The sequence below is a fragment of the Cyprinus carpio genome, chromosome B23, assembly GCF_018340385.1.
Source record: "Cyprinus carpio isolate SPL01 chromosome B23, ASM1834038v1, whole genome shotgun sequence".
Taxonomy (NCBI): domain Eukaryota; kingdom Metazoa; phylum Chordata; class Actinopteri; order Cypriniformes; family Cyprinidae; genus Cyprinus; species Cyprinus carpio.
This window is the reverse complement of record NC_056619.1, coordinates 17,328,032-17,344,807: the sequence shown is the minus strand read 5'-3', so window position 1 is coordinate 17,344,807 and position 16,776 is coordinate 17,328,032. Positions and strand designations below refer to the sequence as shown.

The 16,776-nt window shown below is 35.2% G+C and overlaps 1 protein-coding gene across 1 annotated transcript; it reads left to right on the top strand.

Moving 5' to 3' along the window:
* The first annotated feature begins 2,062 nt into the window (after window positions 1-2,062).
* c1ql4a (complement component 1, q subcomponent-like 4) lies at window positions 2,063-14,974 on the top strand. Its single transcript, XM_042751037.1, has 3 exons — window positions 2,063-2,428; window positions 2,848-4,370; window positions 14,085-14,974. Exons 2-3 carry the CDS (start codon window positions 3,816-3,818, stop codon window positions 14,262-14,264), a joined length of 735 nt encoding a protein of 244 aa, XP_042606971.1. The 5' UTR covers window positions 2,063-2,428; window positions 2,848-3,815; the 3' UTR covers window positions 14,265-14,974.
* The last annotated feature ends 1,802 nt before the right edge of the window (window positions 14,975-16,776 follow it).

The following is a 16,776-nucleotide window of genomic DNA, read 5'->3' as shown; positions in this document are numbered from 1 at the left end:
ATATCTACTAAATTTTCCAAACTGTACATTGTACATCACAGCATATGTATCCCACAATGCAATGTGCTCCACCTTCCATTTCCACCAGATATATTTTTTAAAGCAATTCTGACTTTACGCCTATCAAATGTTATGTGATGTCACAACATATTTTAAATGTATATAATGTCACAACTTATATTTCACAATGACTTATATTGCATAATGCACTATATGGTTAACTTGTGGCATGATTCTCTTGCAGACTGAATATAAAGAGAGACCTTGGAGGTGAACATCCACTGGATCACGCTGTCCTCGTCTCATTTTCATACCCAATCTATAGTGCTGTACCAGCCTGGTAGATCTGACACACACAATATTTCCACAGCACTGTGTGGTAAGAATAGAACTACGTTTTGTTCCAAGAAAACTGTCCAGATGCTGCTTCCCGACAGTTGTACATCAAGTCGATGAAAGCCAAACAGAGATCTACAGACGCATGATATGAAACAACCATCAACAGTTTCTTGAGTCATCATCAGTGGCAGAAAAAGGTACATCACCTAAAGGCTAAAAATGAGTCAGATGCAACAATTCTCAAGACTAGCTTAGTGCATGACAAAAAAAAAAAACAAAAAAAAAAAAACCATTGCCTAAAGATGGCAGTGGATTTTAATGAAGAATTTTGACCAAAATGGAAGCTGTGGGGTAAACTGTGCTAAATGCTTTTGGGATAGGCTGTGCCACTGGCTCAACTAAGCAGCTTAAAAGCTTCTCCTCCAAAAACAGTATTGACACAACTTACCCCGCTCTCCCCTACATGACAGGAGAAAGAGAAAAGGGAGATAGAATGGTGAAACAAGACCTGAAAAGAAGAGCGAATAAAAGACAGCTCAGAGACATGTGCATTTTTTAATATTAATCATCTCAGTAATATTTTAACAGCCACTAAAAATCCAATTCTCACTATATTGCCTATATCTCCTGGCAATGATTATACACCCATTGCGGTTAAACTCGCACTGTGTGTGTGTGTATTTCTAATGGAAGAGACTGACTGACACACATAGTGTGACATAGTGTTTAACTCAACACTGTAACACACATATACTTCTTAGTTGAGGAGCATCTTCCGCAGCTTTCTCTCCAGACTGTTCTTTTCTCTGTCCACTTCTTTCATTCTTCTCTCTTCTGGCACTGCTCATATCAGAGAAACAGGTGCAGAGAGGGGTGGCCGACGGAGAAAAAAAAAGCTGTCAATATGTATTCCCCCCCACTACTACCTCCACCATTAAACTTTTAAAATGCAGATGTGTGATTAAGCCTGACAGGAAGGCAGACTGGATGAGTTACACTGAATTCCCAATGGATCTGCTAGCAGACCCAATATTTAAACACTGGTGGCATTAGCCTTCAAACTGACTGCAAGGTGATGCTATGCAAACTCTGTATAAAAAAGTGTTAATTTAGCCTATTTTTTATCGGTGATGAGTCAGTTTTAATGTTGTATTGACATTGGGGAAATACAAAGATAGATACAAAGATAGATAGATAGATAGATAGATAGATAGATAGATAGATAGATAGATAGATAGTGAGGGAGAGTACAATTATAGTCTCCTTCACTAATGAGCTCCGAAAGCTAGAAAAACTGAGCAAAACACACAATGGCCTTGAAAAATCACAGTGCTCCATCTTTAACCCAAACAGATAGAGATGCTTCAACCTGTTTTTTCTGTCGTCCACAAGAGTTTTTTTAATAACGGAATGGCTTGTTTTTAAAAGCATTAGTCAACAAGCTGTTGACATGATAAACGATTAACATTTACACCACTTTCCCCCATTAAATGATGATTAAGTTGGAAAAACACAGAGGATGTGTCTCAAAACAAAGTGTGCTGCCGAGTCAGACAGCGTCTTTGGGCATCGCACGCGCGTTCTAGGTAGGCGGCTCAGTGGTGTTTGAGACGGAGCCAGTGAGAGGAGCGAGGATGAGATGGGATGGATGGAGAGAGGGAGGAGTCGACCGGATGGAGGAATGAGGGGACAGTGTGAGTGTGTGTTTTTTTTTTTTGAGTGTGAAAAATCTCACAGGTGTCGGAGTCAGAAGTCCAGCGCTGTTGCGGTTTTATTATTTCTCTCTACAAAACGACCGACAAAAGCGTAAGTTTCACTCACGCGTGCAGTCAGTAGCGGTCCGAGGAATAAATAAGGTCAGAAGTGATAGTCGCAACTCAGTTCATTTAACTCACCTTATTTGAAAAGCATTTAAATCGTTATTCTGCGATTCAGTCTGTTGCTGGAGTAAAGAGAGGAGTCTTCGTCTGCTGAAGATGCATATGAATTACATTCACCTTTAATTTGTTCCGGAACTTAGCGAATGTAAGGACAGACAACAGAGGATTATTTTTAATCCTAAAGATCTTCCATAAACACCGAAGTGAAGGTAAGTGTCGGTTTAATGCCTTTTTAGTGTAGCCTACTTGAAGTTGCGCACTTGTGTCATACTTTCACAGATCTTCACTGAATGTAGGCTATATATAAAAAAAATATTTTTTATGGTATTCATTTAATTATTTTTTTATTTGTGTATATTAAAAAACTCCAGTTGGCTTCTATGGAATTCAGTGGTCATTATGATAAAATAAATAATAAATAAATACAAATAATATAAAATTACAGATGTTTTGGATACATTTTGGATTTTGCAAGAAATAACGAAAGAAAACTTTCAGCATGTTTAATTTATGATAAAACTGGTAATATGGAAACAAATTTGAGTGTGTTTATATATATATATATATAAAACAAAATATAGCCGTCACAAATTTTCCTTATTGTCTTTTCATGTTTTTTCTCCTCCAGTTCTATTTCTGTGGAATTTTCCCAGTCCTGCCAGAGCGACTACAGGGGTCTTCCATATGTCCCTGAAAAATTAATAATAATATTCTGTAGGATCAATAGATTGTGGCTCATCAGGTTTCGATCCAGGGCGTTGGACAAATTTCATTGTGCAGGATCAGTATATTTTGAAACGTGGAAGACTGGATGACAGATTTTTTTGCCACATCTGTCAGGTGTTTGGTTGGACTTCATTTGAATTTTGTTTTGCAGGCAGATAGCTTTGTGATTTCATCTAGCCTTTCATGAACTGAATTTTGCGATTGCTCAGTTGCACATCTTTTGTTAGGTGGACAATACCTTTGAAGTGGAAAAAACAAAAACAGTTAATTGTTGTTCACTTATGCAAAAGAAAACCTCAAAGCATCTTCTGTTTTAGAAAATTCACTGTATATTTAATGTTAACAAACAAGGGGATGAATGAAAATATTTGTATTGTTATTAGCAAAGAAATTCCAACACTTTAAAAATACTGTATTGCATTGTATTGCAAGTATTTCCATATATTAGGTGACCAAGAGCCACCTTGTGTTTCTGTAATCATCTTTTATTCTTTTCTGTGCCACACCTTTGTGTTGCAGCCACCACTGTCCCTATTCATTATTCCAGATCTTCCTGTCTCTCTCCACTCTGTCCTACCACTAGTCCCATCGCACCCTCTCCTTTCTGTATGCTTCACGCTCTTCTTAGTCTCCTTGTCTCATCCCTAAATTCATCTTCTATCCTTCTCTCCATTGGCCTCATTCCTCAGTAGATTTCTGTGGCTCTTTGGCTGTTCTTTTGTACCCAAACACACATTTGGCTTCACACTTGAGCAAGTTTTTCCTCTAACTTTCACGCTGGCGGGCACCATTGCACCTAAAGGAGAAGAGGACTTTCTAACACTTGCTGCCTCCCGGCTCAGCCGCCGCAAGCGTGTCATAGGAGCGGCCATGGGTGTGGCCATAGTTCTGATTCTCCTGGTCACCATCCCTTTACTGGTCCACAGCACTAAAGGAGGAGGAGCTGGCAATGCGGGAAGTCATTATGAAATGCTAGGAAGTTGTCGGATGGTTTGTGACCCTTACACCACATCGCACGGCCAGGAGCTAACGGCTGTTTCACCCGCACCTCCTGATTTTCCAAACCGGAAAGGGAAGTCTGGGTATCGGGGACCTCCGGGAATCCCAGGACCACCTGGACCACGAGGACCACCTGGAGAGCCTGGAAAGCCAGGTCCACAAGGGCCCCCGGGTCCTGGGCCTGGCGGTTACGTGCCATCATTTTACAGTCCTAAGATTGCGTTTTACGCAGGCCTGCGCAAGCAACATGAAGGCACTGATGTGCTCAAGTTTGATGATGTGGTGACAAATGTTGGCAACTACTATGAACCCAGCACTGGAAAATTCACATGCCCTTTACCTGGTATCTACTTCTTCACATACCATGTCCTGATGAGAGGAGGAGATGGGACCAGTATGTGGGCAGACCTCAAGAAAAACGGACAGGTAAGAATTTATCATTGTTTGTGGTTGAAATTAAATCTTTGGCTCAAGTATAGTTCACACAAAAATTAAAAAATGCTGTAATAATTTACTCACCCTCATGTTATACCAAAGAGCAGCAAACTTTTTTTTTTTTTTTTTACAAAATATATTTTTTAAGAACATTTCACCTGATCTGTCCATACAATTGAAGTCAATGGGGTCCAAAACATACAGGTTTAAAACAAAAAAATTTATAATAAAATAAGAAAGTTTTTTTTTTTTTTTTTTAAATATCATCTTTGTGTTCTACAGAAGAAAAACATGCATACAGGTTTATAATAACATAAGGGTGAGTAAATGATGAAAGAATTGCATTTTTTATTGCATTTTTTGTTTATTATAGACTTTGTGTGCAGTCAAATGTAGGAAGTAGTTTTTCCCTGCCTCAGTTCACCACTAAGGTCAACTTCATTTAGAGGAGTCAGAATAGTTGCATTATGAGCTTTTTTTCTTATTAAAATTTCTATTAAATTATATAATTGATTATCATCGCACTACATATGATGGAAGCAAATTGGACACAGATGTTTTGCAAGGCTGACCAGGAGAAGACTAAAAGGAAAATTGTGACATTAATATCTTATCTGTGTGTCCAAACTATCTCAGCTGCAATGCCATATGTTTTGACAATTTAATAACATCATATTTACATCTCACACATCACCTAAAAATGTGTTATACGACTCAGCAGACAGAACTGTCATGGTGTGGTCTACTGCCAGTTAAATAACGAATGTACAAAAAAATTAACAGTTTCCACATTCAGCCATTCATTCCCTCGCCATTTATTAAATACTGAAGGCAGGAAATGAGCGAGATGAGAAAAGGTTTATCTGTAGTGTTTTTAAGTGACTGTATGACCTTTGTAGATCAAAACATACTTGGACCTTTTTATTTGACAGGCAATTGCAACATATTCTTTTATGACCAGTTTTACGCAAGCACACTATAAAATGTTTATTTGTATTTCACCGTGCAATGAAAACCTGGTGTTATGTTGTAAAAAAAAACCTGCTGGCTTAATACAGTGGACCACCTGTAAAAGTGATTAGAGTCATAGTAGATTAAATTGGTCCAACTGGTACAGTTTTGTATTGTCATGCATGTCTGCTTCCCCTGTTAAATCATTCATAACTCTTAGATTGAATCCCCTGCATGCTGTACGTGCCCCCTTCTATGGCATGTTCATTGATTGCTCATTAATTATCTTTTCGGTCCACTCAATTACGTCCATTTCGAGCACATCAGGTGGCACTGCTTTACTACTCTGTAGGGCCTGAAATGTAATAGAGGAATGTGCGGGTTACCTGCTAACTACACCAAATAAACTGCAAATGGATTGATACTTCCCCATGCACCTAAAATATAATCAGCAGTCCATTTGTGACACAAGCCACATTTTTTGTAGCCTAATGAGTTCATTAGATGTAGATTTGTGCAGCTACCTGTGGAAAGTACAGAGCATGAAAAAGTGAAAAGGATGCTAGATTTTTTTGACAGATGCTGAGAGACTGGAATTCTCAGAAGTGTCATCTGAAAGCAGACAATGGTCCGTTGGGATTAGGAGGTTTATGTTAATTTGTAAAAGGTTATTTTTGAATGCTGACAAAAATTATTTTCGAACAGTCATGTCTATTGAATATTATAGGCCAGTTTGCAAAACACAGAGTACACAGAAATTCAGAGGTTTTGGAGTGGAGAACTGTGCAGTTTTACTCAAGACTGGATGTAGACTATTCTACAAAAATAGATAAGGGTGTTTTAGGTAAGTCTTTTAAGTATTTTTTTTTATTATTATTATTAAAACATATTTTCTCATTTAGTTTTTGTTATAGCTTATGAAGCAGAGCTTCATGATAACTCATTAAAAGATTGTAATTTCAAACCTCCTACATGAAAAAAAATGGCATGAAAAATATATGGTTACAAGTGATTATAAGTGATTTATTGATTCAAAAACATTAATTCATTCAGAAATGAATCTTAGGAGTAAGTAATAAGAAAGCACTTTTGTAAGTCATTGAAATAAACTTTTTTTTTTTTCAGAACAAAAAAAAAATCATAATCTTTATTATTAGAAAAAACTAAGACTAAAATGCCTTAATGTATAGATTTTATTGCTTTACCCTTGGCCCAGATCCAGATGTTTTCAACATTAAAATATGAAAATCCATTCTTAAAATATTAAGTTTTTAGACCTATGACCTAAACTAAGCTTGAAATAGTCATTTTAAATCATTTTAATGTTTATATTTTTGAATGTTTAGAGTGTTTTAAAGGGAATTCAATTTACACCCACATTAACAAAAGTGACTATCATTGAAGAAACACTTACAAATATGTAATTTTACAGGAGAAACTGTAAAGGAACAACACCAAAATAGAAAAAACAAGCAGTGAAATATATCATAGTTTTTATCCTTCATCTTGAAAACACGTTTTGACACAGTCATCTCGCATCTTCATTGTGGAGGCCATGTTCAATATGGCACCCCAGTGGGCGGCCCACAAGCTCAAGTGCACAAGTGAATTGTGGTCTCAGAATGAGAGAAGGACGCAAGGGTAGCCATGACAGTTAAGAGTATGGCAGAATCACCCAGGCTGGTTGACAGAAAGATCAGGGGAGAAAAGGAAGATAGATGGCTTAATAGAAAGCTGCAGACAGTGGGCAGAGAGACGAGACTTCTGGGAGGCTCATACACATGGACAAAAGTGAATACAGAGTCACAGACAGATCGAGAAGCACCAAACATGTCATGGTTTGACAGGTTAACAAGGTGTCTTAAAGATAAAAAGACCAGATCCTGACTTTAGTATTTGTTTGCTAATTATGACTGTCTGTGAATGTTAGGGTGCTAATTAAGAGAAAAAAGGATCTCAGGTATCCTCTAGAGTGTGGCATGCGTGTTGCTGTACCTGGTTGCGGGCCCGTGTGACCATCTGGCTGATCATTGTCTGTGCGGTGGTTTTGACAGCTAGTGAAAGCTGGTCTCTTGATACCGACTGGTGCGGTTGCGATAGTCTGCTCATTGTTAGACCTCAGACGTGTGAGGCTAAAGTGTCCCAGGAGTGTCACTGTGAGTAAGCGCCCTTTGGTACCTCCTGAAATGGAAATGATGTAGGAGGATAAACATGGAAAAGTCACAGGTCAGCAGGACTGAACACTAAAGAAATGTTGATATAATTTAAATATTTTCTTATAGGACGAAGATTTAATTACAGGTAGGTTTTTTTGTTTTTTTTGTTTTTTTAGAGGAAAAAAAATAAAAGAATAATGTATATTCAGTTTTCACTATGCCTCTTCAATTACTTTTTTGCCATATGATTTTTTAAAGGTCAAAATTTGACTTCACTATTTTGAGTTTGTCACACAGACTTTTTAACTTCCCCGTTATGTTTAATTTTTTTAAACGTGTTAAAAGGTGGAAGTTTTACATAAAAAGTCAAATAGAATTTCTAACTATACAGTGAAATTAAAATTTTAATTTACAATGTTTATAGTGTACTGTACATATAACAAAGAAATATATATAAACATACATTTTAATATATATATCAAATATTAACAAATATTATTTGTAATATTATTCTAGAGAAAAATTGAGGCTTTCGAATGATGGAAATTTTAATTCAGAAACAATCCATTTCTGTTTTTTTTTTTTTTTTTTTTTGTATAAATATAAAATTAATTTTCTGCTTACTTATAGGCTATGTTTTGTTTTTCCACACCACCATGTTAAACCCACTTAAATAGTTTATTGATTGTTTATTCCAGGATATGTGGTTTTTAACATAGATTATAAAATGTAGTTTGAAGGTACATTTTTCAAGGTTTTTAAAACATGCCACTAATTAAAGAGTGACCCATATTTCACTGACTTTTAGTTTAGGACTAGTACATTTTTGTTTATTTGTAAATATATCATAGTAGATGAATATGCAATTTTTGGTTACAATAATTCATTTGTTAAGTAACAGATGGAAAGGATCATGAAATTACAATAGAAAAAGTTCCATATTCAACACTTAATGAGGTCATCTTCATTTTTCTTGAAATTAATTTGGTGTATTGCCCACTGAAGGAGATTCATAATGAAATTTCATCATTGTACATTTAGCTACTGTATTAAAGCATCTGGGAAATCTCATACAAGAAAAGATTTTAACTCGTCATATCCCATCCTCAAAAGTCCCAGTGTCGTAAGGGTCAAAAATCACACCTTTTAATAATACCTTCTAATTTTTTTGCTGTATTAGTCATATAACCTCCACCGTCTGATGGAATAGCTGGATAAAGATATATAAACATGGAGAGATTTGTTAAAAGGTTTTCATGCTTCTAACGTTACTGGTGGCGTTTTATTGTGCTTGTTGAATAATGGTTTGTTTGCCTTAATGCTAATGTGAGTTAAAATATGACACCAGGGTCGTATGTCATCTCTGATTTAGCATCTAAATGCTTCTTCCTCATCATTAATGTACCATGTGCTGTTAATCTTTTAATTTATGGTCCCTCATGTAGGTTCACAAACCCCAAGTCTAAACCTCTGTTCAAAGTAGACTAATCTACACTCCGTCCGCTCTGTTGCTTAATCGTTCCTCCATTTCTTTTTCTCCTTTTTCACCTGTCACACGCTCTTTTAATAGACCTCCAAAAGGTCGAGCTCTTTCACACGCTAGTGTTAAAAATGCCATCGCCTGTCTGTTAATGACCAGTACCTGCTCTAATAAATGTCTCCCGGTGCAGTGACATGTCCATAGTCCAGTAGAAATATAATGAGTGTCTTTGGTCGTCTCTAATTGTGGTGATCCCTAATTGCACGGCCTCTAATCGCCAAATAGCAGGGAAATGGTATAAACTGATTAAAAAATTGAATGCATAGGTGACACCCTTATTAATTTTTACATGGGGTCAGTTGTTAAAGGGATGGTTCACCTAAAAATGACTATTCTGACATTGTGTATATTCACACATGTATGATGGGTGTTTTTATGACAGTCAGTGGGGACCAATTTACCAATTGCATCTTCTTTCATGTTATACTGGTTTTAAATAACATGGGGGTGAGTTAATGATATCAGAATTTACATTTAAGGTGAACTAACCCTTTAACCAGTTGATTATATCCAAACAGCGATATTCACAGAGCCTGTAACCGGTGTTATAGTGCACACTTGGACAATTAGTATGCAATGCCACGCTCATACAGTATGCCAATTAAGCATAACTCTCTTAAGAAGCGAAACAAATGTTATTCTCCCTTTGAGGCAAAACGGAGCTATTCAATAAATGTTCCTTTTTTTTTTTTTTTTTTGCTTTAGTCTTTTCCCTCCCCTCGCGTGTGCTCGGTCCCTTAGGTAAGTTTAAGAGCTAGTTTTCCATTGTCTCCACTCTAAGAGGTCTGTATATCACTGAGAATGAATCCTGTCAGTTTTATTACCACTGGAGCACGGCACCACTGATAAAAACAAGACTTCATATACCCTTGCATCTCACAAAATAGCCTTGCTTGATCAGTCTGTTACCCGAACCTCCCCCTCCCACTTTCTCCTTCAACCCTTGTCTTTCTCCTTGGCTCTGGTTATGTCTAAAACACAGCCCCCCTCCATCCTTCCCCTCCCCGTAATGAAAAGGCCTGGCAGAACAAGCCCCCAGCAGACCCGAGGGTCCCTGCTCAAGTCAGCGTGGCGTTTCACAAGTAGTCGGCTCCCATGTCAATATCCATCTCCAGTGCAGTCAACGGTAATCCTAAAATGCCTCTCTCCCTCTCCCTCCAAGACAAGCTTTCATATCACTTATATTTGATAAATGCCGGGAAGCATCTAACAAGCGTGCATTGCGGGAGATGTCTAAACCTCGGGCGCTCAGATTCGGTGCAACTGATCCCAAAAATACAAGACGAGAATCAATGGAAGCGAAGAAAGGTCTTAAATGGTCTTCGCCAGATGTCTGCTAATTAAAGTGACCGCTCGCGTTGTCGTATCGAACACGGGGGTATGCCGGAGGGAGAGACTGCCCCTTTGCCCACTTAGCCAAAATAATGAGGAGAATGACATACACTGTGCGTCGATAGGGAGAGGAGGCCAGGCCGTCACTGTCAGACGTGAAATGATGTGCATGGCATATTGACCCGCTCAAATTTACAGTCTTTTTTGATCTTGATGATATTTCAGTTTTCTTAAGCCATTGTGGTACTGCCTTAAAAATAATTCAGGTATGACATACTTTGATTTGTACTATAAAGAAAACATCATTGTTGCACTGATTGGTATTCAGTCACACATACCAATGATTGGTGTTCACCCACTCAATATTTAGATTATTGACCGGCCCTCTGTGTGGATTCCTGTATCACAGAGTGTGGCTGTTAGATCTGGATGTGAGAGATTGTGCAGTTGTTTCTGTAGTCTTTTTTATGTGAGATAATAGTTGGAAAAGGGGTTTCTCAAGGGACTGGCAACCCAACACAACTGTTTGATGCAGGCTGCACAGAGATAAGGCAAAAACACTGTTCACATCACACATCAACACAACGAATATCTTCAGGTGAAATAATATGATTTTTAACACATTTAAAAGTTTAGCTCTATTAGAGTTTTCCATGATCAATTTTTACAATGATATTCACACAATATCTTCATTTAATAACTGTTTAATAAAATTACAGATATATATTATGCACAGATGAATGGCACCATTTGTTGAGTTGTTTAAAAGTAGGGCCCAACAACAGTACTCAGAGGTTGGGTAACTTATTTTGTATTTATTTATTTAATTTATTTAAATTTTTATTTAAAAGAGTAATATATGTAACCATTTAAATAGCAAAAACTGCATTATTATTATTAGTAATAGTATAGTATTTATGATGATTTTTTAAAATAGATTTAATTTTTTATATTTAAAATAATAATATAAATTATTATTAAAAATGAAAATATATTTACATATTTACATTGAAATATAAACAAAATTGTATTATTATTATTATTATTATTATATGAGTTCATTAATATATTTAATTGATAATTATTATAATTATTATTATTATTAAAACCTTCATAATGAGTATTTTTACTATTATTATTAATGATATTCACAGTGAATGTTATGCATTTTATTGTTGTAAGACAAAATAAATAGCTTAAAAATCAGTTCTATATATCAATTATTAAACACAAAATAACTGATGTAAATGCAATATTGGTTGATCACTGCTCATTAATTTTTAAGCTGCATGTCTCTACACAGCTTGTGAAAATGTGCAAGCATATTTTTTCAAATTGCAGATGACAAATATCTATCACTGCTATGCAAAATCAATTTCAAACTGATATATCTGTCCTGCAGTGCTGCGTTGTAAACCTCACTAACATCATTATACCGATTGGTATTCAATAAAGCATCTAAATGGCGGTAGTCTCCGCTCAGGACATTGTGCGGATGTTGACAGTATTGTGATGGTAATGGAGTGGGGTTATTAGATTATGGATATGGGAAGGAGTTTATCTCTGTCTGGGGTCAGTGTGTTTTATGTGGGCTGTGGTTGTGGGTGTTTCTCAAGAGAATAACACACCCATTAAAACAAAAGGCATTTGAGTGAGTGATGGCATGTTGTATGAGGATGTTTACTGACACCATGCATACCATTGCATTTTTTTCCTACAATAGACTCGCTCCATATGTTTAGGAAACCTGACAGAGATTGAGTGGCTATAACACGGCCGAGGAAACTGCCTGACAATCACTGTCTGTCATCTGACACCTGTCTGCTAAAACATTACCTGTTTTTTTTTTCCATGTAGAATTCTTGAGCATAGATCAAATAATAAGATATGATGTCTAAATCACATTGCAAGGATATAGAACTATAATGCGGTATATCTGTGTCTGTTTTATCACATGTCTTGGACATTTTTAATTGCATCTCTATGCAGGAATGTACGTCTGTCTGACCACATGACTAATCTCTAATTTAAAATGTTAACAAACAAGTTTCAGATCCACTGCTGGGAGTCAATACAGCTGATCCCTCAAGCAGAATTTAAATGAGTCCGTCTCTCCAGTAAACAGTCTCATTGCGGTTTTTGTGAGATGTGCGCTTGCGATTAAATTCAGCAGGTCAATAAAGGAAGGGGTATAGTACAGTTTAAGCATCACACATATAGGTCTAGCTACACGATACAGTAGATAAATAGGAGAGAATGTGTCTGCTTTCTCAATTGAGGTGGAGGTCTGCAGGTTATCTGCAGACTCATCCATTTAACCCGGTCAACCCTTGTCAGAGTATCATTTAATAATGACTCCATTCCATTGCTGTAGAGATGATAAAACAAGGCCTCTTTCATGTCAAGAGAGCACCTGTATGTTGAGATATGGCTAGTGCAGTATTTTCAAACTTTTTTAGGATTGAGTACTTCAACAGCGTTTACCAGAAGTGTGTTCCTTTTAAATCATTATACGTTGTTTAATGTAGCATTATTATTAATATTCATTCGTATAAATAATATGTAACATTAATACATACTTCATATTAATTATTTAATCGAATAATTAATGTTTATAAAACGTATTACAATAAAAGTTACAATAAAATTGTTTACTTCAAAGAACTGAAAAAACTATGAAATCAATTACAATTCATTATTTTTGCATATTCATTTCATTTTAAAAATGGTAATTAATACATTTATTATTTTGTATGTATGTTATATAAGTTGGAAATGGTGTTATAGTGGTTTATGCACTTATTTTAAAAAGGAAGCATCTGGGAAAAAAATATCAAACTCTTTTTTTATTAAAAGGATTACGAAAAGATTGTGAAATCAGTTACAAATTATTATTTGTGTCTATTAATTTACTTTAAAATTGTAATTGTTATAATATTTATTACTATTTTAATAATACAAAAAAATACTTATTATTCATTAGTTCATAACATGATTCTTTTTCTATAGTTCTATTGTTCTAGTTTAACCAGATGAAATGGTGTAAGTGGTTTTTGGAAGCTGGATAAAAAAAGGTTTTTCCTTGCCTTCAAATGAAAAGAATCATAAAATCATAATGAAATACATTATAATTCATTATTTTTGTCTATTAATTATTTTTTAATTTAATTATTAATTATTCGTTTTATTATTATTAATATGAAAAAATATCAAAAATATTTATTTGTTATAATATTAAATGTATCTATTCATTTTTTCATTTCTATTATTTTTTAACACATTTAAAAAATTATACCTATTAATTTCTTCTTTCATATATCATAATGAAAAAGTCACTGAATGTAGTCAATGCTTATTTATAATAAATTCCACTGCCTAAAGTTGTTGCATATCATATCAAATGAACAAAATGGCCAGTTTTACCATGATATCTATAATCAGTTTTCATTGCAATGTTGGGATCTTGCTTCTTGAACATGTATTCATATGTTTAAGTGAAAACAATTATTAGAGTTGTTATTGCAATGTCACACTTCATGTTATTGTGCTTTAGTTAAGTTTTGCTGTTTGGTCTAATGATTATTACTAAATGATTATGAATAATACTTATGAATGCATCATGTACATTTCAGTATCATTCAAGTATGAATGAATTGTCTGTGAATTGTGGCGATCTGCTGTGTGTCCTTCCTCTAACCGTGGCTTCATTTCTCCCGTGTGTGACAGGTGAGGGCCAGCGCTATCGCTCAGGACGCTGATCAGAATTATGACTACGCCTCCAACAGTGTGATCCTGCATTTAGACGTGGGAGATGAGGTCTGTGTGCAGCTGGACGGAGGGAAAGTCCACGGAGGAAACACCAACAAATACAGCACATTCTCTGGCTTCCTCATCTATGCTGACTGACCTGCTCTACACACTCAGATATACTGTGTATGAACACACACACACTCGAACACACACTCATACAGTAACGTACACACACTGAACAGGCTTGAAAGAAATGGACGTGGTTTATACGGAGCAGAAGGGCTTCACAAACAGAATGGCAACCAATTCCTTTCATAAAACAAGAGGATTTCTTTTCGTATTTGTGTAAATTATAACTATCTTACACATTGTACACTACTCCCAAACTTAAATTAAAATGCATATAAATATATGTCTATATCTATCCTGGATGGTGGCACACTCATATTTTCATGTGTACTTGTTAGTGTATTTGTCTCCATTTTGTGTGTCAATCAAAACCAGAGATCCAGACTTGCTAGTCAACATGCTTTATAGTGAACTGAGCTGCATTTAAACATGGCTGGACTTGAAAGAAAATCAGTGTGTAAATATACTTTTCACTCATTAGACGCAGCTGTAGCGCGATACGGGAACGTATATATGCATGCGCACATGTCGCAGGGCTAGTGATTAATCAAAGTCCTCTTGTTCAATGCATTTGACTTAAAGTGACTGCTTTTGTTGTCTTTGTGGAATTGGAAGGAGTGTAATTGCACACACAATGGCTCACTACAACCAAACAGATCGATTTCCAATCCGTCTAAATAATCTGGGCTGGACCGGAACATTAATATATTGATTTAGGCTGATGAGACTCTTAAAAATACACAACAAAACAAACACAATAAATAAATAGAAATAAAAAACAAAATTATTAAAAAAGATATTACAGTGTAAACCTTTGAAATCAATGGGAAAACATTACACTCTTGACAAGGAAGTACATTTTATGTCACACCAGCATTATGTTACAGAATTATTTATACAAAAATTTATTTTCAGTTTAAAAGACAAACAAAAAAGCAAAACAAAAAAAAAAAACAAAAAAAAAAAAAAAACGTAATTTTTTTTTTTTTTTTTGCCATTAAAAGAGATTATATTTAAAATGTAACATTTCAACATCACATCTAGGAAAATCAACATGATGGACAATACACTTTCATAGTGATCAATAAGTCTGTATGTATTATATTTTAGAATATGAAAGTTACAAATGTATAAATGTCATAAAATGTAAAAATTTTAAAACTCATAATATAAAAAAGGCTTAAAGTTTGAATGATAAATCTGAAATTTTGTTTTCCCCTAACTTTTTTTTTCTTTTAGTACAGATTCATAACCTGTATTGGTACTTTTTTTTTCTAAGAAATACAGCACGAAAGAGTAGTTGATCTAAGTCATGCCATGTGGAAATACACTGACACAAATATACAAATAACATGTCAAAACTTCAAAAACATTGCCTATTCATAATTCAGTAATAAATAATATTCAAATATCTCTGCCTCATTTTTATGTAACATTTGTACAGCTGACTATACAAAACTTTGCATGTAAGGTGGTTTGAAATCAGAGCAAACATTTTCCACTTTGACAAGAAAGTACATATTTAATGTCCTATAAGCATTATATTATATAATTATTTATACAGAGATTGTAGATTTATTTATTTTCACTTTAAGAGAAAGTAGGTGAGTAAATTTAAACGTCTAAGAAATTATTATTATTATTATTATTTATTTATTTATTAATAATTTTTGCTATCAAAAGAGCAAAATTGCATTTAAGAGAAGGAAAGCAGTGATCAATATTATGTTTTCATAGAAGTTATACATTAAAAATCAAGCTCTATATATTTTCCTGTGACATCAAGCCCAGTAAGGTTGCTATTTTAGGACAAATCTTAAATAATAAAAAGGCTAAATGTTTGAAATGACTGAATGATAAATCTGACAATAATCTGTCCTTCAACATTTTAAATGCAAACTAAATGTAAACTTTAAATTTTAATTTAACTAAATTGGAGATTGTAGTACAGATTCATGAGCTGTATTGAAAAATCTTTGTGAGAAAAACAGCATGAAGTAGTTATTGATACAAGTCAAGCCATGTGCCAATAAAGTGATAACATCAAAAACATTCCCTATTCATAAATGGTTTAATAATAAACAGACAGTATTTCTAATGTAAATTCAGTGTCTTGGAGAGAGAGAGAGAAAAGAAATGAAAAACAAGCAAAACAAGAACAACAACATGACCAATACTAGGATTCTACCTGTGCATGTCAGGGCTAAAACGAAGAGAGAATCGTTTAATTAAAAGCGAGAGGTAATGACATTCTGGGCTTAAGGCTTTGGTGAATCTGCAGCCTGTGGGAATATGTGGGGGATCTCAGCGTGTCCGTGGCCAGCCTCCTCGAGCTCTCCTGCCAGATTCCAGTTGAAAGTTAATTGGACGGGGAGAGGTCTGAGGCGGCCTGCACTGAGGCCCATTAGTGATCCCCCTGTCGAATGCAGAGCCACGAGGATCACAGACTCACAAATAGGCAGATTAAAATAATCAATACACTTCACTTGCCTCCAACACATTCGCACAAGTGCGCGCAGAAACAGACCTGCATGCACGT

Coding starts and splice junctions, on each gene's coding strand:
- c1ql4a (XM_042751037.1), top strand. CDS start 3,816: ATGGGTGTGGCCATAGTTCTGATTCTCCTGGTCACCATCCCTTTACTG. Junction 4,371..14,084: donor ACCTCAAGAAAAACGGACAG/GTAAGAATTTAT, acceptor CGTGTGTGACAG/GTGAGGGCCAGCGCTATCGC.